At 43.2% G+C, this 19,538-nt stretch overlaps 1 protein-coding gene across 4 annotated transcripts in view; it reads left to right on the top strand.

Annotated features, from left to right (window-relative positions):
- Nucleotides 1-19,538, top strand: part of NPRL3 (NPR3 like, GATOR1 complex subunit) — a 52,170-nt gene that overhangs the window by 20,877 nt on the left and 11,755 nt on the right. For all 4 annotated transcript variants that reach the window (XM_067306030.1, XM_067306029.1, XM_067306031.1 and 1 more), the window contains 4 exons: nucleotides 6,297-6,434; nucleotides 7,170-7,326; nucleotides 9,484-9,590; nucleotides 10,885-11,014. In XM_067306030.1, the coding sequence (XP_067162131.1) occupies nucleotides 6,297-6,434; nucleotides 7,170-7,326; nucleotides 9,484-9,590; nucleotides 10,885-11,014 (532 nt within the window). The remainder of the gene's footprint in view (nucleotides 1-6,296; nucleotides 6,435-7,169; nucleotides 7,327-9,483; nucleotides 9,591-10,884; nucleotides 11,015-19,538) is intronic.

The following is a 19,538-nucleotide window of genomic DNA, read 5'->3' as shown; positions in this document are numbered from 1 at the left end:
TCAGTCTTCAGATACATGCAGGGACAATGTACTATTTAAATTGTATAGGAATTTCTGGCATAGCCTTTGGCGTAGGGGAACAGCATAGTGAGGCAGAGAGGGCACTTTGAATTGCAGATGGGAACCCAGCTCCGCATTTGGGATTCACCCAAGCCGGCATTTTCCGGTGTCTGCTGATTTTTGCGATTCCAGTTGAAAGCCTCATGAATGAACAAGTTTCTCCAGAAGTGCTGTCAAGCCCTTGCTTTCCTCTAGATGGTGCTGAGGTACTTCAGGCAAGACCCATCATGGCCCTTAACAAGTCGATTAGTACAAATACACACGCGAATGAACCGGCAATTTACAGGTAATCCACATCTAGCTCCTGGGACTTTTTTTGACTTCCATGGGGAAACACAGCATGTTTGTCTTTGATTAGGTCAGAAAATTTTAAGAGACTTGGGAATCTTCCTTCGGTTCCCCCCTAGACTCCAGCACTGGTGTGGAACAAAAAGTAATGGCTTTAGGGCCAAGAAACCCCAGTTGCCGGTACCTCCAGTGCTGAAGAATTCACCAGTTTTAAAATGGGTCTCTTTTTCAAGCTAGTGTTCAATTTAAGGATCTAAGACTGCTTTCAGCAAGTTTTATCCGTAGCTGCAGATGGTATGTTAGCTTGATACTAGACAGCTCTGCCCATCTGGTTTTAGCAAACTTCAGTTAGCTTTATATCTGAAGGGAAGTTAAAGTATGGGGAGTTTTTGAGGGGGAGAGGATTGTTGTTGTTTTTTTTAATAGACAAAGAGCTTTTATACATTTTCAGCCTGGTGGGATTTGAGCTGACTGGTGGATCTAGCCCATCTCAGCAGCTCAGGGGGAAGGGGAATTATTGTATGAGATTTAAGGAAGCATTTAATGTTTATGTGATTTGTGTGGCTATACTATAAAATACAAACCAACTACAGTTAGTTGACCAAAGGGCCGTCAATGTGTGCTTTGCAAAGAAATGTAAATCATTTCAAAACTCTAAGTAGCCACAACCTTCTAGCAAAAATAGATAACCCCCAAAACTACAAGCTCAGCGCCACCAAACTAGCAAACATAACATTAATTTCAAGGTAACTAGGATAAACATAAAATGAGGAGTGTGTATATAAAAGTTTTTATAAAAGATGAGGTAGGATTTATCAGTGTTTTGCCAATAGTTGTGAAAACTGAGGCTGGCTTTCTCCAGGACACCAGCCAAATTTCAGGTTCCCATTTGGGGGCAGCAGCCCACAGTCGATGTTCGGGACAGAGCGAAGAATTGAGCAAATAAGTTCTGCTCTTCCCTAAAATGTTTCCCAGCTTCCTGCAGTTTGCAGCTCTGGATGTGGTTTCTGTGTATTCAGCAGCCCTCAGTTGATCTCGCTTCCCTGAATTAGTGCGCTCTTGTGGGAGCCAACGTAAATATTTGACATCCACAGCATCCTTTGATATGGAGTGCCATGGCTTAACTGCTTGCTGTGTTTCTTTCTGTTTCTTTTTGAGCTTTACTCCTTCTAGTCTCATTAGATGTCTCCTAGGTCTTGAGTTGGAGAGAGAGCGAACGGCTTTTTCCAATTTGCTTCTTCATGTCTCTCTCTCAATTTGAGTCTACCCTGATATCCCCTCTCAGTATCCTGCTGCCTCATCGTGTATCCCTCGGTGTTGCTCATCATGTGCCATCTAACCAAAGCTCTCCAGCCCAAACTCTTGACGCTAAGTAGTCCTGGGATAAAATGGAAGGTCTTTGCGGGTTTAAGAGTCAGCGGGTGGGGAAAGAAGTCATTTTTGCCTGGTTAGTGGTGGAGTCTGTGGGAATCCGTGCTCATACCTGTGCTGTACAACATATTCGTGTTGATAATTCATCTGGAAGATGAGGCAATGTGTGAAGTGACAAAATTTACTGATAACAGTGAAGGGAATAAAAAGGTGAACAGATGAGGATAAGCTGCAGAAAGGGCACTGGATGCCAGTTGATTGGCTGATAAAACAGCAGATGAAATTCAGTATAGAGAGATGCAAAGTAATGCATGTAAGGCGAAACAACCCTTACTTTACATAGGCTGTTACTGCTCTGAAAAGAGATTTGGCTATTGCAGCAGATGGTTCAGTGAGAAATTCAGCTCAGTGAAAAAGCTCAGGGTGCAGTAGCAGTGCAAAAAAACCCCCCAATAAAATGAAAAGTGTCATTAGGAAAGGAGCAAAGAACAACACAGATAATGCTATAAATTCCTGGTGCACCTGCACCTTTGAATGCTTTCTGCAGTTCTAGGTTTCCCGTCGAGGGCTCTTTAAACTGTAAAGGTGCTCTGCCAGCCAGTAAAGCATTCCCACCTCCTTACAGGCCTGTTTCTTCCTGGTGCAGGTCACTGGCTGGAGAGGGGATATTATGGTCTGTGCTCTAGTTTTGCCTTTAGATTGTATCTAATTACTGCTATCAGATAAAGATGATTCTACCTCCGTTTCTAAACGTACGTTTCAGTCTCTTTAGGATGGGACCAACGTAGTGGAGTTGGCCCCGTATCTTCTAAATAAGACATTGCCTTGTAGAGAGTTACTTGGGCTCAGTGAGGAGGGATATTCAGATAAAGAAATGCATCATACCACTGTTTATACAGGATTGTTTTCTTCACAGTTTTAGTTGGTTAAGGAGAATAAAACAGAAGGAGAGCAGGTGATTCCATAATGCAACTTCAAAAATCAGTTTTCTTGGTACTCACTTCCGTTGCTGTTTTTTGCTATTCCTCTTCTGGGCTGCTGGGTCTACTGGTCCCTAGCCAAACAGCTGTGAAGTCATGGAGATCTTTGAAGCTCACGGTAAAAAGCTTGGCAAATAGATGACTTTGTGGGGAATAAGTAAAAATGAAAGACAGTGTGAATTCAAACTTCACTTTCTATGAATCTTTACTGTATTTCCTGTTGCTTGAAGCTTTGTGTATATGTTGTTGAAATTATTTAACTCTACTGGCCAGCTAAGGGCCATCACATATCTTGCTGCTGGAGGATGTAGCTTACTCCCAGGCAGGCTATTAGAGATTAAAGTTATTTTCCATCCAAAAGGGGACAAGGGAGGGAAATCCTGTACATAAATCTGTAACGAAGGCTTGAAATTGTACAGTTGCACAGTTGAACGCAAATTCAGAGGAATGAAACTGAGATTGAAATCAGAACAGAAAATCTTTTTTTCTTGTTGCCTTTAATTCTAGGCTGTTGTTGTATAACGCACTGTAGACAAAATTTTGCTGTGGCGAGTGTAATTACATAATTAAAGCTTCTTTGCCTTTGTGCAAACAGACCAAAGAATGAACTGAACCAACCTTGGTTTTTTTCCTATTTCCTGAATGTTAAACTATGCAGGGAAAATATCACTGCAAATGTTTCACATTTTTATGTACCTTTGCTTCTTTTTGATAACTTGTTTTGACGATCCCACTGGTTTTCAGGTAGTGTTTGTGTTGTCCATTTATTGTCGTGTTTTCTCTTTGGAGTGTTTGGCCCGGTAGATAGTGTGGGCAAATGCTACTTCACGATGTCCTTCACCTTGATGTATGTTGAGAGAATCCAGTTTTCTCTGTCGGTTAGCATATGTCAGGTGGGATAAGCCGTGTTACGGGAGTTGCAACGTTTAATGCAAGGAAAACTGAAGCGTTTGCTGTGCTTTGCATGTTCCTCCAGGGTGTGCAGCCTCTGATCAGACGTGAGATGGTAGTACCAGAGAGCATGGATTCATCTTTTCAGTGCAAAACCCATACATATGTGCGTATATATATAATTTGGTCCATTTGCAACTTGGAAAAAATAGATATTTTTCAGAGTTCAGCGCAGGATTCCAGAACGAAACTGTGGTCTCTGCTTCTCAAAGCCGTTGTCTGCAGCAGCAGTTCTGCAGCGAGGTGTTACCTGCTGAGCCTGATCATGCAGCAGGCAGGACAGAATCTTGTTTGCTCCCTCGGCGCTCTGTTGTGGTTTGGTGAATAGTTACACTGGCAGCCAAGGCTTCCCAATGTTTTTGTTTTAAAGCTGAATTTTCAGGGCTCCCTGAACCGTGGGTACAACCAGATGAACTTGAAAATGAGCCTGGTAGTTTGTGGCCTACAACTGAGTGCTAGGTATAGATGCTTAAATCGCCACATAAAGAGTTTCCAAGACATGTATTCGCTCCCTGCCTCTTCCTGGCATGCTTTTAAATGTGTTTTATGTAGAGGGAGAAATTAGTGGGCGTTATCGACACGCAAGCCATACGGCGAGTCTGAACACGCAATTTAAAATTCAAGCCACAATTTTCAAAGCGAAAACTTCAAAATTTTATTTGAGGCCAAAAAATGCCTTTTAGAGGAAAGTTTAACATCAAAGGATCTACTGAAGAAGCTAGAGGTTCTCTGTCCTCTGAAAACTTGGCTTGCAATAGTCTGTTTGTGGTTACATATGTATTCATTATGACGGATCCCAATCAGATTGCATGGCACCAGGCGTTGGTGCCATGGAGTAATTAATACTCGGGAGACTGGGCTTGGCTTTCAGGCAAGGTTTGAATTCGGGTAGGATTCGTTTAGCCTCTGATACGCTTTGTTCATCTTGGAGGACAACAGCCTTTAGGCATCTTGAGAAATTCAGCTCTCTTAAGCTGTTGCTTAAGATTGATTTGCAAGTTTATATTTGTTCCAAACTCAAAATACATGAAAAGTTGCTCTGGGCCTCGCCTCCCTGCTCAGTCCCACTCCCTCTTGCAGAGCTGGTCCCAGGCCAGTGTTTCCTGTCTGCAAACTGGGCAGCGTTGTAAAGGTTCACAGGGTGGTGCTAGCTTGGTTCCTTACGGTATATCACATTACCTTCCTATTTTTAAGTAGATATTGTTACCAACCTAGGTGTACTTTATCTCTTGCTTAGATTTACAGACTCCTATTTCCATTTCTCCGTAATTCTTCTGACTTGATTCTTTTCATCTCTGAAGTATCTGGAAGTGCTCAATCCCCAAAGGGAGCCCTGTTGTTTGTCAAGTGAGATGTGGATCAAAAGATGTGGATTATGTTTGTGATACAGATAATCTTGTTTGCTTTGTGGAAGTGAGATTTTGGCAGGACCTACTCTTTGTGTGCATGTGCGCTTTTGAAATGCAGGAGTGAGGGCAAATGGGGCAATGCTTGCTCCAAACGGAGACTCTGCAATTCTGCTTTTCAGCCTGAGACCCTTTTTTGATCATATATATTTAAATCTCCCAGTCTCTGAAATGTTTTCAGGTTCTGAGCTAAGGAAGATTTTATGCAAAATGGTGACTGCAGGTGCATGGACAGGACAAGTGTGGCTGGGGAGTTTTTTGGTTTGTTTTTCTTTACTGAGTTTCCCAGTGTAGTAACATCAGCAGAAATTCCTTTTTGAAGTCTAGTTCTTTTGCAGTTTTAGTAGAACATGACTGCGGAGAGGGTACCTTTGCCGTGTGTACTTGTATATGGGTGCTATAATTAATAGTGCGTGCAAGAAAGATCAGGAATTTATAGAGCAGTGTCTAAAAGCTGGGAGAGAGAACTGCTTGAATGATGTTCATTGCTCTAAACTACAAGCTTTCTGGGTTTTTCTTCCTTCAGTAAAAGAGGTTTATGGTCACTTTCCAGCTGAATATGAGGGTCAGACTTCATTATCATTCCTGAAGTGCACATTCTTTACACTCCAGTCCTGTTCTCTGAAGTCAGCTTAAAGGCTTAGTTTAGCCCCTGTGGTTTCCTAGAATGAAGAAACCATTTAACAACCACGTTTGTGATTTCATGTGACAAGCAGGAGCAAGTTGGTGGAAAACAAACCACCTAGGCAGAACCTAAGGAGTCTGTTAATGTGGAAATATGCTGCTCTGTAACTGTTGCCCAGTACAGAAATCTCCTTTTCTTTTTCCTTGGAGAAGTAGATGGAAAATGAGTGTGAAAACATTGCGCCCAATTCATCTTTGCCCTGTGCAGCTCTGGTCTAGGGAATTTTCCAGTGCAGTGGCCTTGCAGTAACTCTTCCAGAAACTCTTCTCTCTTGAGATAGTGGTGCAATGTTAAGAATGGAGGGAGCAGAAGATGAGTGGGGTGAAATCTTGCAAATCCCTGCAAAGCCTCATAGGGGGAAACACTCTGTAAGTACCAGTTAAAGAAGTCTTTGCAGCTAGGAATCAGCTGACCCTCAGCCAGTCTGGGTGTAGGCAAGATGCACTCTGTCTTTTCTTGTCCTGATTCCCATGCAGGGGCGAGTGTGAAGCACTATTTTCATTTGGTGTACATCCTAAATGCTGTATGTATTTATTTATTTTCTTCCTGTTTCAGTCTCTGTACAACGGGGGTTGTCCGTTTACATATCAACAACTGGCTGGAAGTGAGTTTCTGCCTGCCGCATAAAATCCATTACGTTGCAACAAGCTTTATACCCCCAGAAGCAATTGAGAGGAGTCTAAAATCTATCAGGTAAGAATGTGCTCTGTCCTTCCGAGCGGGGCCTGACCTTGCTGCGGTTCACAGCATGGTCCTGCAGGTGGTTTTGCTGGCACAGCTGGAGGGATGATGTGGCACTGAGCTGTCGCGATGGTGCAGGGCATGGGCTGAGACTGGGCTCCCTCGAGCTGATGCTGGGGTATCACCGTGCTGCCGTACACGTGGTGGTGTGAAGCCACAGCTTTTGTGCTAACGTTAGGTAGTTGTATTGGAAACAGGAGGTAATGCAGTGGGAGAGGTCTGCACTATTTCCAGTCAGAAGAATTGGGTGTTCATTTTCATCAGGAAAGAGAGCCCTGGCCCCATTATGTCTTCCTTTCTGCTCACCATATTTACAGCTTTTTACCTGCAAAAGTAACTAACTCTTGCTTTCTTCCTTCCTGTTACTCCATTCTGTATTTAAGTGCACATGAGCAGTCTTCAGTCTAGTTCTGCAGGGTTTATTGTCTGTATGCCAGCACAGTGCTTTCATTTTTTTTCTAGTCACTGGCATGTCCAGTTATCATATAACCCTCTGTCCCCCTTTTAAGGGGAGCATCTTATCTTGTGGCATAGAAATGAGCTTATTATGAACCCACTTACAGCAAAAAGGTAATATTAGAGGTTCTTCTTTACGCGTAGATTGACCAGGTATAGTGGTCTGGGAATAACTGGGCCTTCAGGAAAAGCTGCAGTTTACTGCACAAATGTATTCCTTTTTTTCTGCAGGCCTTACCATGCCTTATTACTTCTAAATGATGAGAAGTCATTGCTTAATGAGCTCCCGTTGGACTGTTCCCCTGCCCTGGTGAGAGTAATTAAAACTACCTCTGCTGTGAAGAATTTGCAGCAACTGGCTCAAGATGCTGACTTGGCATTGCTGCAGGTATGGGGAATTGTCAGCAGTAGATGAAATTCTTTTAATTCACAAGGCGTTTTCTTTCTCCATGCCAATGGGTTTCTGTGGTACATGAACATGTCAGTTCTCTCCATGTGAGCAGAGTGCACAAAGAAAGCCTGAGCCTCAGAGCGCGGGAGAAGGTTTGAGAGACAGAGATCAGTGGTGACAGTGCTGGAGAGTCAACTGCAGCCACGTCAGAATCACTAAATCACAGATGGCTGTAGGATAGAAGGGGCATCTGGAGATCTCTAGTCCAAACTACTGCCCAGAGCAGATCCATTAGATGAAGTTGCTCAGGAACTTGTCCATTGGAATTCTGAATGCCTCCAAGGATGGAGATCCCACAACTTCTCTGGGCCCCTGGTCCAAGCATTTGACCACTGTCAGGGTGAAAAACTTTTCCTCATACCTAATGGGAATTTCCCGTGTTCCACCTTGTGTCTGTTGCCTCGTGTCCTGTCCCTGTGCACCTCTGAGAAGAGTGGCTCTGTTTTCTCTACGCCTTCCCATTAGGTGGTTAGAACCAGAACAGAAAACCAGAACAAACGGTAGTCTTGATTTATGCCACAGTGGTTTGTCTTTGTTCTGCTACACTGATGTCTACTTTGTAGATGGAGTCATCCAGAGAACAAGTGAAGGCTTACAGCTGCCATGGCCAAATCCTGCTGCTTTCCTTGGATTTGCTTGGGCAAGATGCAGCATTGGAGTTCCCATGACCTTCTGCAGAAGGCTGGCTAAGCTACAGCTTGTAACCAGCCAGCCATCTTAAAGATGCGTAAGGTGACAGAGTGTGTTGTGCAAGATATTGTACAAGGAAAAGGAGCTTCACCCTGGAAACGGTGAAGCTTGAAGGAGGTGACTGGATGGCGTGGGAACAAGGAAGACAAAAAAAGAATTACCTTGGTAACAGGTCCTCGTTCTCCAGGCTGCCGAAGAATCAACTTTATCTGCTAAAGAGCTTTGAAAGTCATTGCAGACTTCCTATCAGTTTCGCTTTATTTGATACCTTAATGCATGTCTTTCATATGGTCCCAAGGAGGAAGCTCCATTTAGACTTGGGCAAAACTTTTGAGCCACTGTCTCCAAGCCAGCAGCTCTTTTTGGCTGCCTTTCCAAAATTGACAGCAGGTTCTTATATCTGAGTTGCTCGGGGTGATGTGACAAGCCTTTGAAAAGGGAAATTTATACAGTGGAGGGAATGAACCACTGGCAATCACATGAGACACTAGGCCACCAAGAAACCACTGCAAACAAATGCAGTCATCGTGGCCCATTTGTTGTTGGACCTGATGATTAAGTTGGATGGTATTGGTGCGGGGAGAGCTATTCAGTACTTCTAAGAAGTTGATCCGCACCAGGGGACGCATTCTGTGCTCTCTGTGAAGAGAGAGAAGAACACTGGTTGTCATCTCAGATGGTCCTGATCATGTGTCCAGGCCTTCTCTTTCTCCTGTTCTGTAATAAAATTTCCATACCTGCTTGCAGCAAGCTGTGGTGTTACTTGCCATTATATAGCTATAGGATGAACTCTGGAAATTCCCTACTGGTTCTGTAGTTTTGTTCTCCACCAAAAAGCAAAGTTAAATGCATCTAATGATAGGGTTTGGATTTTATGTCTCCTTGACGCTATTTATGTGGCTCTTCCAGAGCCATTAGCAACCACTGACTTGTTTAACATATTAAAATACTTTGTGTAACTCATTATTGGAATATCTCAATGTATTAAAAAAACAGCGTTGGTTACCTTTATGCCTGTGTCACAGCAGAGGCTCATTCTTTTGTTTTATTTTTCATGTATAATGCTTAAGGCATTTTGTGCATAAACAAAAACGGGTTGTTGTGGCATGAAAAATAACTAAACTTCTACTGATACAATTAGAAGAAATTCCTTTGAGGCAAGAAATACTAAGTTGCTTAGAAATATGAAGCAAACTTCTGGAAATTCATAACCTTGTCAAGTGCTTTTTGATGTGTCACATACTATATCATACCCCGAATTTCTTCTGAAGGCAAAGTGAAAGGATGGAACATTATTCTGTTTTCAGCTCAAATAAGGCTTTGCTGTCACTGTATGGAACTGTTGCTGAGGGTCTGAGTTTCGCTTTTTTGCTCTCCTAATTTTGTTTTGTTTCCTCAATGCAGGTTTTCCAGCTTGCTGCACATCTTGTTTACTGGGGAAAAGCAATTATTATTTATCCGCTGTGTGAAAACAATGTCTACATGCTTTCTCCAAATGCCAGTGTGTGTCTGTAAGTAGAAGGACAGTGAGTGCTTGTAGTAAGAAAGCTGTGAGAAGCACAGATATTCCTTCCTTCCCTGTCTCACTGGACACAGGGTGGGATTTTTCTTCGTGTATGAATTTGTTGAGATTGTACAAAACACAAACCGTTGCATGTGCTTCAACTTGTGAAGCCACATAAGAGTTTGTCTGGGGTAGGGAGGAGCGTGGAAGTAGATCAGTATGCTTCTGCAGTGATGTGGGCTTTTGAAACGATATTTACCCTGGGGACCTATTTTTAGTATTTTTAATATGCTTGGTCACTGATTGTCCATATCAGACAAGGTTGTATGAACCTGAAGCAATATGGAAACACAAAGTAAAATACCTTAGAATTAAGTTAAATCAGTGAGTGTTTCATACAACTATCTGTGTATCTGACACACGGTATCAACTGAAATGAATAAAGAACAACAAGTCAGGGGGTTGTTACCATCACTATTTTATTGTTGCCCGTGGTAGCATTTTATACTTATGTGCTTTCTAGTACACAGAAGGTAAGGTAACCAATGTGTGAGAGAGAAGATGGTGGCAATGCAAGGAAGATGTGGAGGCAGTGGTGGGTATTGCTGCTCCACTGAACATCTGAAACCTTTCTGTGCTAGATTTTGAGATGTTTTTAGAACCTGTGTTGGAACTAGATTATAGGAAAATAGTTTTAGATAAAAACTTCTGTGATGGAACTATAAAAATAGGGCTGGAAGGGACCTTGAGGTCACTTAGGAACAGCTGTGCCAGTGTCATATATGGCAGTGGTTTGTTTAGCTGTTCTTGATGGAAATCCTAAGACAGAAAGTTTTCCTAGTATTTCACTTGACTCTCCCTTGCTTCTAATCAGTCATATGGCTTGTTCTTCTCAGCATATGCAGGGAGGACAGTCATGTCTGCAGCTGCATTTTGCATGTTTGAAGATGGTGTGTATATCCTGCCCATCCCCAATCCTGTCTTCTCTAGACTGCCCGTCCCCAGTTCCTTTGCTCAAAGACTACTCAGTTCTAGACTTTTAATCATTTTTATTGTTCTCCACTGGATTCCCTCCACACCTTGAATAATGTATTGGAGCTGAATGTAATGCCAAGATGAAAGTATGTATTCTTCTTGGTTACTTTTGCAGGATACAAAATGCCTTAAACTATGCTTACTATTTTTCTAGATCAGAGAGAATGTTTCCTTTGGGAATTGGCACTTCTGCAATGCATAAATACATAAACGATACATTGACCAGCAGTATAAAACTGATTTCAGCCTTTACCTCTTTTCTGTAGATATTCTCCGCTGGCAGATGCGTTTTCTTGTCAGTTCCGGGGCCACAATCTGCCGTCGATGCTTTCCAAGTTCTCCCTCCCAGTTTCGCTCTCGGAGTTCAAGAATCCTCTAGCACCACCAGTTCAGGAGGTGAGACGGGGGGAGCGGACAGGAGCTGTCTGGACAGCGTGTGTGATTGCCCTGCTAATGTGAACAAGGAATGGTGTTGCTTCTGGAGTATCTAGTCAGGAACCTACTATTGTAGGTTTAGGAGTGTGCCGATTACTACGTTTCCAACCGTATGATGTTGTTTCACATCCAGGTGCCAAAAAGTTGCGGCGGTTATCAAGATGAAACTATGCGAATGATCTGTGCTAAAAAAAGCATGTTCCTAAATGAAAAATCAGAATGTTGCTTTTCCCTGAGTGATATCATAGGGAAAACTGAAATTCTGTTTGATCTGTTGAAAACTGTCATAAATTAGTAGGGCTCAGTGCAAGTTCATGGATTCCTCACAGTCACAAATAAAAGACTATTTTTATTGTATTTTATTATATATTGTAGCTGCCTTAAATTCACAGTCTGGGTTTAAAACTATGCAAACCATCTATTCACTTAGCTTTCTAAATGAAGCTGAAATTGCTTAAAGGCGAATGCAGGAAGCAGACTCAGCATGTAGTCAACCGAAGTCCATGTGTTACAATATTAACATTTTAATATTCATGGATTTGGGATTTGTGTGTTATTGTTTTGCACAGATCATGGCTAGGGGGGTGTCTGGGGATTGGTGAAATGTGAGGAAGAACTAAATAATGTGAGGCCTCCTGGCTGATACTGTTATGTTTCCAGCTGAAGAAGCTTGGACCTCTGAGCACAGCACAATGCGGCCAAGTGAACATAGACAGATTCCTTTAACTGATTTCTTGTAGTGTTGTTTGCTAGCCTTCATGCTTTGACAACTTGCTGTCTATGAAATTAGCCACTGTTCAAGCATCTCAAAGATTGACATCAATTATGCAGTCAGGCAAAAGACGAATTTGTTATAATTACAGTTTGGCAGAGATTATGATCAGAGATGAAGATAACTATTTATGTAGCCTGTAATCTCAACAGTATGTATTGGTTAGCTGCCATCTTTGGCTACTTTTTTTGTCAGTGCTTCATTGAAGTTACTGACAAACTTGAAAATTTAAGCTGAAATAACAGCATTAATTTTATTTTAGCTGCTGTAGCTTTAGGAGGCATTCTTATTCTCAGTAATCCTTTCAGAATTAATTGTTTGCCTAAATACTGTCCTTAAATACTTCTGGTTGTTCTCAGAAGTCTTATTTTTGTTTAAAATACATAAGTAAAGCCTGCCACTTACTGCTGCAGTTGTGGGGAAAATCTTGAAAGAATAGTACGTTTGCCAGAGTTGCTGGATTGCAAAAATGGGTCTTTTGGAGCAGGCATCTCCTCTCTGATGCTCATCTGTCCACGGTGGGTCTCTAAAGGTTAATGACAACTTGTTTTTGTCATCCATTCAGCATATGTGAAAGGATGAGGGATGATACTGTGAAAAGCTATGGAAGTGCCTCCGACAGTCTGAAAAGGGGACATGAGAACCGTAGTTGCAGAGGACTCGGAGCCATGTTGACAAGGCACGTGTGTGCAGATGAAGGAGACCCCCGGAGACTGGTGGGCTGTTGTGAGGCATGGTTGGCTTCATTTTCATAAAGCGAAGCCTTCCAGTACTTGGGGGAGTTTTGGACTACAGAGGGCCTTTAGATGTTTTCATATCAGCTCATTGATATAGAAAAAGGGTTTGCTTCCACTTTGATTTACCTATGGAGAGCTCTTTGTAGTACCGTTTTGTTAGGAACTCGCCTTTTAGGGGAGATGAATCCAACTATATCCTGGGGTGGTCAGGCTCCATTTGTAAATCACAGAGATCTAGCTGATAGAGCAATTAATCTGATGAAATGTGAGTGGGTTTTTGTTCTGCTGGGTAGCAATAAGAGATCCTGCACTCTGAACTGTAAATATTGTTGAAGTGTATTTGCCTTGCCTTTGGGAAAAAACAACAAAGTTTGGACCTTTCACCGTAATTTTGTTCTTTGTGTACATAGGAAGGGATTTTTTTTTTTTAACTTTGAAGAATTTCACTAGTAGGCTGTTATCTTGTGCTTTCCATCATGCTGACAGTACTGTCTCTGTTTTTCTGAAGGTCATCTGTACTGGAAGGTCAGTACGGGGGGAAGGGTTATATTTTCTGTAGAAACTGTTACAGTCTGCTGGCATCCATCCCCTCTGATGGTTGTCTTAAGTGTGGGATTGGCTCCCCCCTTTGGCATGTGCTTCTGGATGGGCAGAAAATGTGAAGGCTTTAAAAGCTTTCCTGTTTTGTGTAGTGGACTTAATTAAAGAGTTCCTCCTCCTGTTCTTATACAAAGCCATACTTCTTTATTTGAAAGAGGACAAAGTTATTTTTGTTTGCTTGCTATTAAATGGGTAGAATTGCTCCATTCCTTTGGGTGCATGAAAAAATATGGCACTGGCATTTTTATACTTGGGGTGCTATGGCATCTGTTGGCTGGCAGGAGATACCAACAACCTGCAATACCCTAAGCGAGTCCAGACTGCCTTGAAAGTTTGAGTGCATGTCTACCTTCTGCTCTTGGTGTCTATCAAGTAGGAGGTGTGTGGTCAGTGGTATCTGCCAGAGCGGCCTGTGCCCCCAAGCATGCCCTGTATTAGAGACAGGACTTTTTCTTGAGCCCCCCCTCTTGATCTTTTTTCTTACCTATGATGGCGAGCTGCATATTGCAGTTGAACCCTGGGGTTATTGTATATATATCATGTATTGGTGGTCCCGTGCTTAGAATTTGCAGGGTTTGCAGGTGCACATATGGTGATCTATTAGCTTCCGTTTTTCTGCGTTTAACCTGCCTTGCTTGGATAGCAGTGTTGTTGCAGCAGCTTGAGGATGAGCCTGCACCTATAGCTCAGACTGGTCTAACGGCATCTTGGTGCTGCTGCGAGAATGAGGTCCCCTTTCCGCTCTCCGATGTGTGCACGCATGCCTTCCTCCTTACCCTCTTCCCTTTGGACTGGTGCTCTGGCTCCCATCCAGCTTGCCTCTGCGCACTCAGTTTGTTTCTGCCGTACTAGTTTTCTGCCAGGTTAGCTGGTGGCATGTGCTCAGAGAAGCTTCGGGAAGCCCCAGGGCTAGGGCAAAGCAAGGGAGGGCCTTCTGCAGCTGGGAAAGCAGAAGCAGACCTCCCTCATTTGACTGGATGTCTGTTAGCTCTGCCGTGCCGTGTAGTGTCACCTGGAGTTCCCGCAATCCACTCCGACCTGGGATAGTGTCGCTCAGCAGCCACCAGTTTTGCTCATGCTGCTTGTGCGGATCTCACCAGAGTGCAGCCATGGGGTGAGGGGATCCTGCGAGCTTATATGGTAGGGAAACTTGTCTTCCCTTTTGAATAAGGGTTTTTACTGGAAAAGAAGCAGTCTGCATCTCCTCTCTCCTGCCCCCAAAGAAGCTGTCCTTCCCTCTGCTGCCTGTGACTGCTTGGTTGCTGTCCCCATGCTGTCCTCTCCCTTGTGTGGCTCAGCACTGATGTGACTGCACAGCAGATCAGAATGGAGTTAAGGCTGAAAACTAATCTTGGTTTTTTGCAGGGAAGGAAAAAGGGAAGTGTGGGAAAATGAAGTATTATTAAATAACTGAGTAAGTAATTAGTTAAAAGATAAGTTAGGAATAAATGCTTAGTTTTGCAGTAGAATGATGAGGTCACCGGTGAAGTTCAGCTGGTATCTGTAGTTGCGTAGGCCCTGTAAAACATATTTGTAGATGATCTGGAAAAGGCAAGGGACAGTCATTTGACAGAGTTGCTAATGATAGTTAACAGCTCAGGGTAGGGAAGATAAGAGCCAGCTGTGAGGAACTGCAGGACTATCAGTGTCCAAAGATGATAATTGAAAGGGGGGAATAACAGTCTGATCTTCACCTATAAAATTCTCTACTATGAGCTGATTTTTTTTCTGCTTGGGAATGAAACCTTGGGGTTCTGATTGAGATGTTCCATTAAAAAGTCTTTTTTGGGTTTGGCAGTGGTCAAAAAAGCAAACTGGCTGTTAGGTATAATAAGGAAAGGAATAAAAACCAAAATGGAGAATATCACACAGCACACTCATGCCTCAAATGCAGTTTACAGTTCTGGTCTCCTCATCTCCAAAGGCTACAGCAGAACTTGGCAGGGTACAGAGGAAGGGTGAGCAAAGGTGTAACAGTGTCTGTATGAGAAACAACTCTCTTCGGCCTGGAGAAGAGGTAGAACAGAGGTCTCTAAAATCATATGTGGTGTGAAGAAGATGGAACAGGGTGTTGGCTGTCAACTCTCCCTTCCAGTAACAGAATTGGGGTGAGCCAAAAGAAGAGAGCAGATTGAAAGAGAAAGAAAAGAGGTGGCTTTGACAGCGCATGAAGAGGAGCTCCTTTTTTCTGGGATGTCACAGGAGTGCTTCTGTGGGTTCAGAAATGTCTGGGAAAAATCATGGGAGAAAAATCCATTAAGGGCTGTTAAATAGGGAATTACAGCTTCTGCCTTAGGAAGTCCTGATCTGTTGGAGCCTGGGAGAATCTGCTGGAGAAGTAGCCATGTTCATCCTCCCCTTCCCTCCCCGTGTGCTGTAGGCTGCTGTCAGCCAGGAGGCTGCAGTCGCTCTTAGTACTGCATTCTTACGGCATGATACAGCATCTGGTTTCGCTTGCCAGGAAACTTGGCAAGCGCTGCCGGTGCTTCTGTCCTAGGGCAAACAGTGACCAGGATTGATAGACAGAGTCGGATCTTTTCCGTTTGTGCATGCCAGTCCTGATTGTGGTCAGGGTTCTTTAGGTTTTTAAAAAGGAGTTTAGTAGCTCTGTCATGGTCAAAGTGGTATTGAGAACTTATATTTTCAAGCTGTGTCACTGTAACTGGCTATAAACTTGTTGTCACTTCTAATCATAATGAGGATCCTCCCAGCTCTGCTGTACAGCTGGGATACTGAATGGCTAAATATATCTGAGCAAGTTGCTTTGAGTATAGTCCAAAAATATGTTCCTTGATTTTGGGAAGAACTCAGCTGGAAATGTGTGTGGCTTGAGGGCAATATTAGCTGCTTGGACCTGCCACTGGCTGTCTTGACCAAGAAGGTTTGAGATAACGTACAGAAGCTAAGGGCAAGAGGGGTCTCAGCAAGCACATTAACATTTCATCTCAAAGCTACTTCGGTCATTTATCTTCCTGTTTGGGATCATTCTGTTTTCTTCTGCCTTAGAAAAATATGATTTCTAAAGAGTATAGTAAACTTTTCTGCCCATAAGAGAATCTGCTCCTTCTCTGAGTAGAGCTACCAGCTTTTTGATCCTTTTCTTATTGATAAGCTAAGATAGCTTTTCTCATTGTAGTGGTATTAGCTAAAAGTATAGGAGAGCTATGAGCTTTGATTTTAGGACTATATTCAGCTTATCGGAGATTACAGTCTTATCCGAATGGTCTCTTTCAAATTCCTTTTGAAAAGTGGATCTGAATATAATCTAAGTCAGGTTGTACATTTATGGATGCTCTTTCTCCAAAGATGCGTGTAGGAGATAGATACATTTTTTGCATGCAAAACAAAGAGAACAGTTCAGTTTTGATAAAGAACATGTGTGGCTGTGGGCGGAGGATGCCCACCTGGCTCCCAGGTGCGTGTTGCCCTGGCTCTCGAATGGCCTCACTGGCCTTTTGGAAGAATATGCTCAGGGCTGAGTGTTGCAGAGCAGCAACGCAAATCCTGTGCTCCTGGCACTGTATGCCCTTGCTGGAGTGTCCAGAGCTGATCTGAACTTTAGAGTTCAGCAGTCACTGCTGAAAGAGAAGGGTGTTCCAGACGTCCAAGGAGCATTGCTCAAGTAAATTGTCAAGGGTTTGTGTGTGCTTGTGTGTGTTTGTGTGCGTGTGTGTGTGCAAGCACTCAGAAGAAGAATTACGGTGGCTGGTTCTTGAAGTGTGTTGTGACCCATCTCCATTTTTCCAAAGTCTTTATTGCTGAGATTCCTGGTGACCGTGCAACGGCAAGGTTTTCAGTGTAGCGCACACCCTTCATTCCCTCATGTGAAAGCACAGAAAAACGTGGTATGTTTGTACATATACATAAACCTTGGGCTCAACACGCATTCGCTGACAGAGTGTGTATACCAGGCAAGGAATACAAGGAATGCTTTAATGCGCTCCTCGGTGCAAGGCTTTCTTCTTATAATATCAACGTTTCTTTACCCAGCTACTCCTGTGCTAAATCTCTTTGCAAACCAAGGGAAAGGGATAACCCTTGAGGGTTCCCTTTTACTATACACTATGGCCTCAGCTAGTTTATCTTTTTCAGAAGAAGATATATGATCTTTCCTCCCTGCCTTGAGGAGCAAACATGGACTAACAGAGGGGATTTTTCCAGCCGTAAGGGTAGAGGGAGTGTATCTCTGTGAATGAGATAACCTGATTCCTCCCTGCATCCGCTTCACTACAGTAGCTCCTTATAATAATGCATATTGCTATTATTATTTTAGCTATCTAATTCTTCCCTGGATGAGGCTAGAATAACTGTGGAAAAAAACAGATGGGAAGGTATGACAGCTCTCCCTGAACAAAACACGTTTCGTTTTTCAGTTTTGTTTTAATAAGTCTGGCCATCCTGTTGGGTTTAAGGCAGCCAGTAGATGAGGCCTCTGCCTTACACATGAGGAAAACTTGCCCTGCTTTGTACAGTTGCGCAGTGGAAAATGAGTGTGTATGTCAGGGGATGGGAGTAGGAGGAGAGCTGCATGCAAATACTGAATAGACCGTTGTGTTTTTTTGAGAGATGCACTACAAATGGGACTGTTCTGCTGGGCATCTGGAAGACATTAGGAGTCACGGGAGCTTTTGCTGGCAGTGGGAGGGAAGTAGTACTTAGGTGCATTTATACTCAATTAGAATAGGTATGAAATTAGGGTTTTTCTGTGTGGCAGTTTAAAAAATACGGCTTTCAAGGCTTAAATGGAGGGAATGGTTAAGTCCTCTTCAACAGAGTGAGAATTCAAAGCTGTCACATAATGATTAAAATGGTGATATTACAGAACAGTACATGTTTTGTCCTACCTTAAAAGGGGTCTTCAAAATCTGTTTTATGCAAAATAGGGAGTGGTTTTAATAGCTGATTTGTTTTTCATAAAAGAGGGTGCACTGAATGATAGGGGAACTTGATATATTTGGGCAAACATCCATTTATCGCAGCAGCTATGAAGATGCCATTTTACTGGCCCAATGCAGCACTGACATCTCAAGCCTGATCATGAAGATTTAATGTGTCAGATTAACTAGATAATCCAAAGTGGAGAAAGGGGGACCGTATCCTTCGGTATGCAAAGCATACTGTGTTTTAACTACAGGTGTATCCTTGTGTGGTGAGAAACCCCAAGCTAGGATTGGGCGCTGCTCTGTTGCTGTTTTCTCTTCCCTTCCCTGAACCTGTTGCTAGGCTCAGTTATCTTGGCGTTTTCCTTTGCTTTTGGGGCCTACAGAGGAAGCAGGCTTAAAGAATCCTGGCAAGAAACGCATTTTATTTAACACGTTACTCGAGATTTTTACAAATGCTCCCTTTGATCCAAGAGGGAAGAGAATAATGAATGTCAGATCTTGTCCCTCCCAGGACTGAGGGCTGAGCTGTCCTCTGACTGTCTCAAACTGCCCAGATGGGCTGACGTATAAAGGCCATGTTTTCAGAAGCTAATACATGTTCTCTGCTTTTGTCAATAAACACAAAGCAGCGTATTGTTAGCAGTGACTTCCATACAGTCTCGCCTGACGACATGCTAGAACTTCGCCTAGGACCTGCTGTGCAGTGATGGGGGGAGAAGAAGGGGGTGGCGTGGGCTGATCTGTGCGGGTGGGAACGATCCAGATGCTGCTGTGGATAAGAGCCATCATCAGAGCAGACTGGAAAGAGGCAGCATGGGGAAAGGATGATGGGAATATGGATGAAATTTAGATCTGATCGTTGGCTAAATTAAGCAACGGAAAATGTTTCCTTTTGTATTTCTGTCATGGTTCAGCCAAAAAATGCTGGCTGTGGCTTCCTACAGTGCCAGATGATGACAGCGAGTGGAGGCAGTCTTGGGACGGAAGCGTACCCTTTCCTGGGAAGCTGCTCCCCACCCTTTTTGGCTTCAGGAAGGAGCCCAGCTAATCAAGTAGACTGAGACCAAACATGAAGATGACAACCCTGTATCTGTGAGGGAGGAAGAGCATTTTGGACAGACAGAACAGCGCAGATGGTACAGGGAAGCCTTCCCTCCTCTAGTCCTATATGAAAACTCCATCAAAGCTCAAGAGGAGCAGATGGAGAACAAACATATTCAATGCTCCTGTCCAGGCAGCAGAACCTATTAGCAAAGCCTCTGCTTGGCCTTGTCTGTGAAAACACTTGCTACTTTTGGTAAGAAATAGGTTTAAACCTGGAAAAAGATGTATTTGTGTGGGTAGGACAAAGTGGAAATGGTGGAAGTGCAGTGATGGCATGATAGAGCCACAGGCCTGTTGCCAGTCATAGGATGCTGCAGTGCTTGGGCTTTTTTCTAGAGCTAGATTTTTAGAGGTACTGAATTCACACTGAAGTCAAGTTTATTGTAGAT

The sequence above is a fragment of the Apteryx mantelli genome, chromosome 16 (assembly GCF_036417845.1).
Source record: "Apteryx mantelli isolate bAptMan1 chromosome 16, bAptMan1.hap1, whole genome shotgun sequence".
Taxonomy (NCBI): Eukaryota; Metazoa; Chordata; class Aves; order Apterygiformes; family Apterygidae; genus Apteryx; species Apteryx mantelli.
This window is presented reverse-complemented; position numbering and strand designations above follow the sequence as displayed.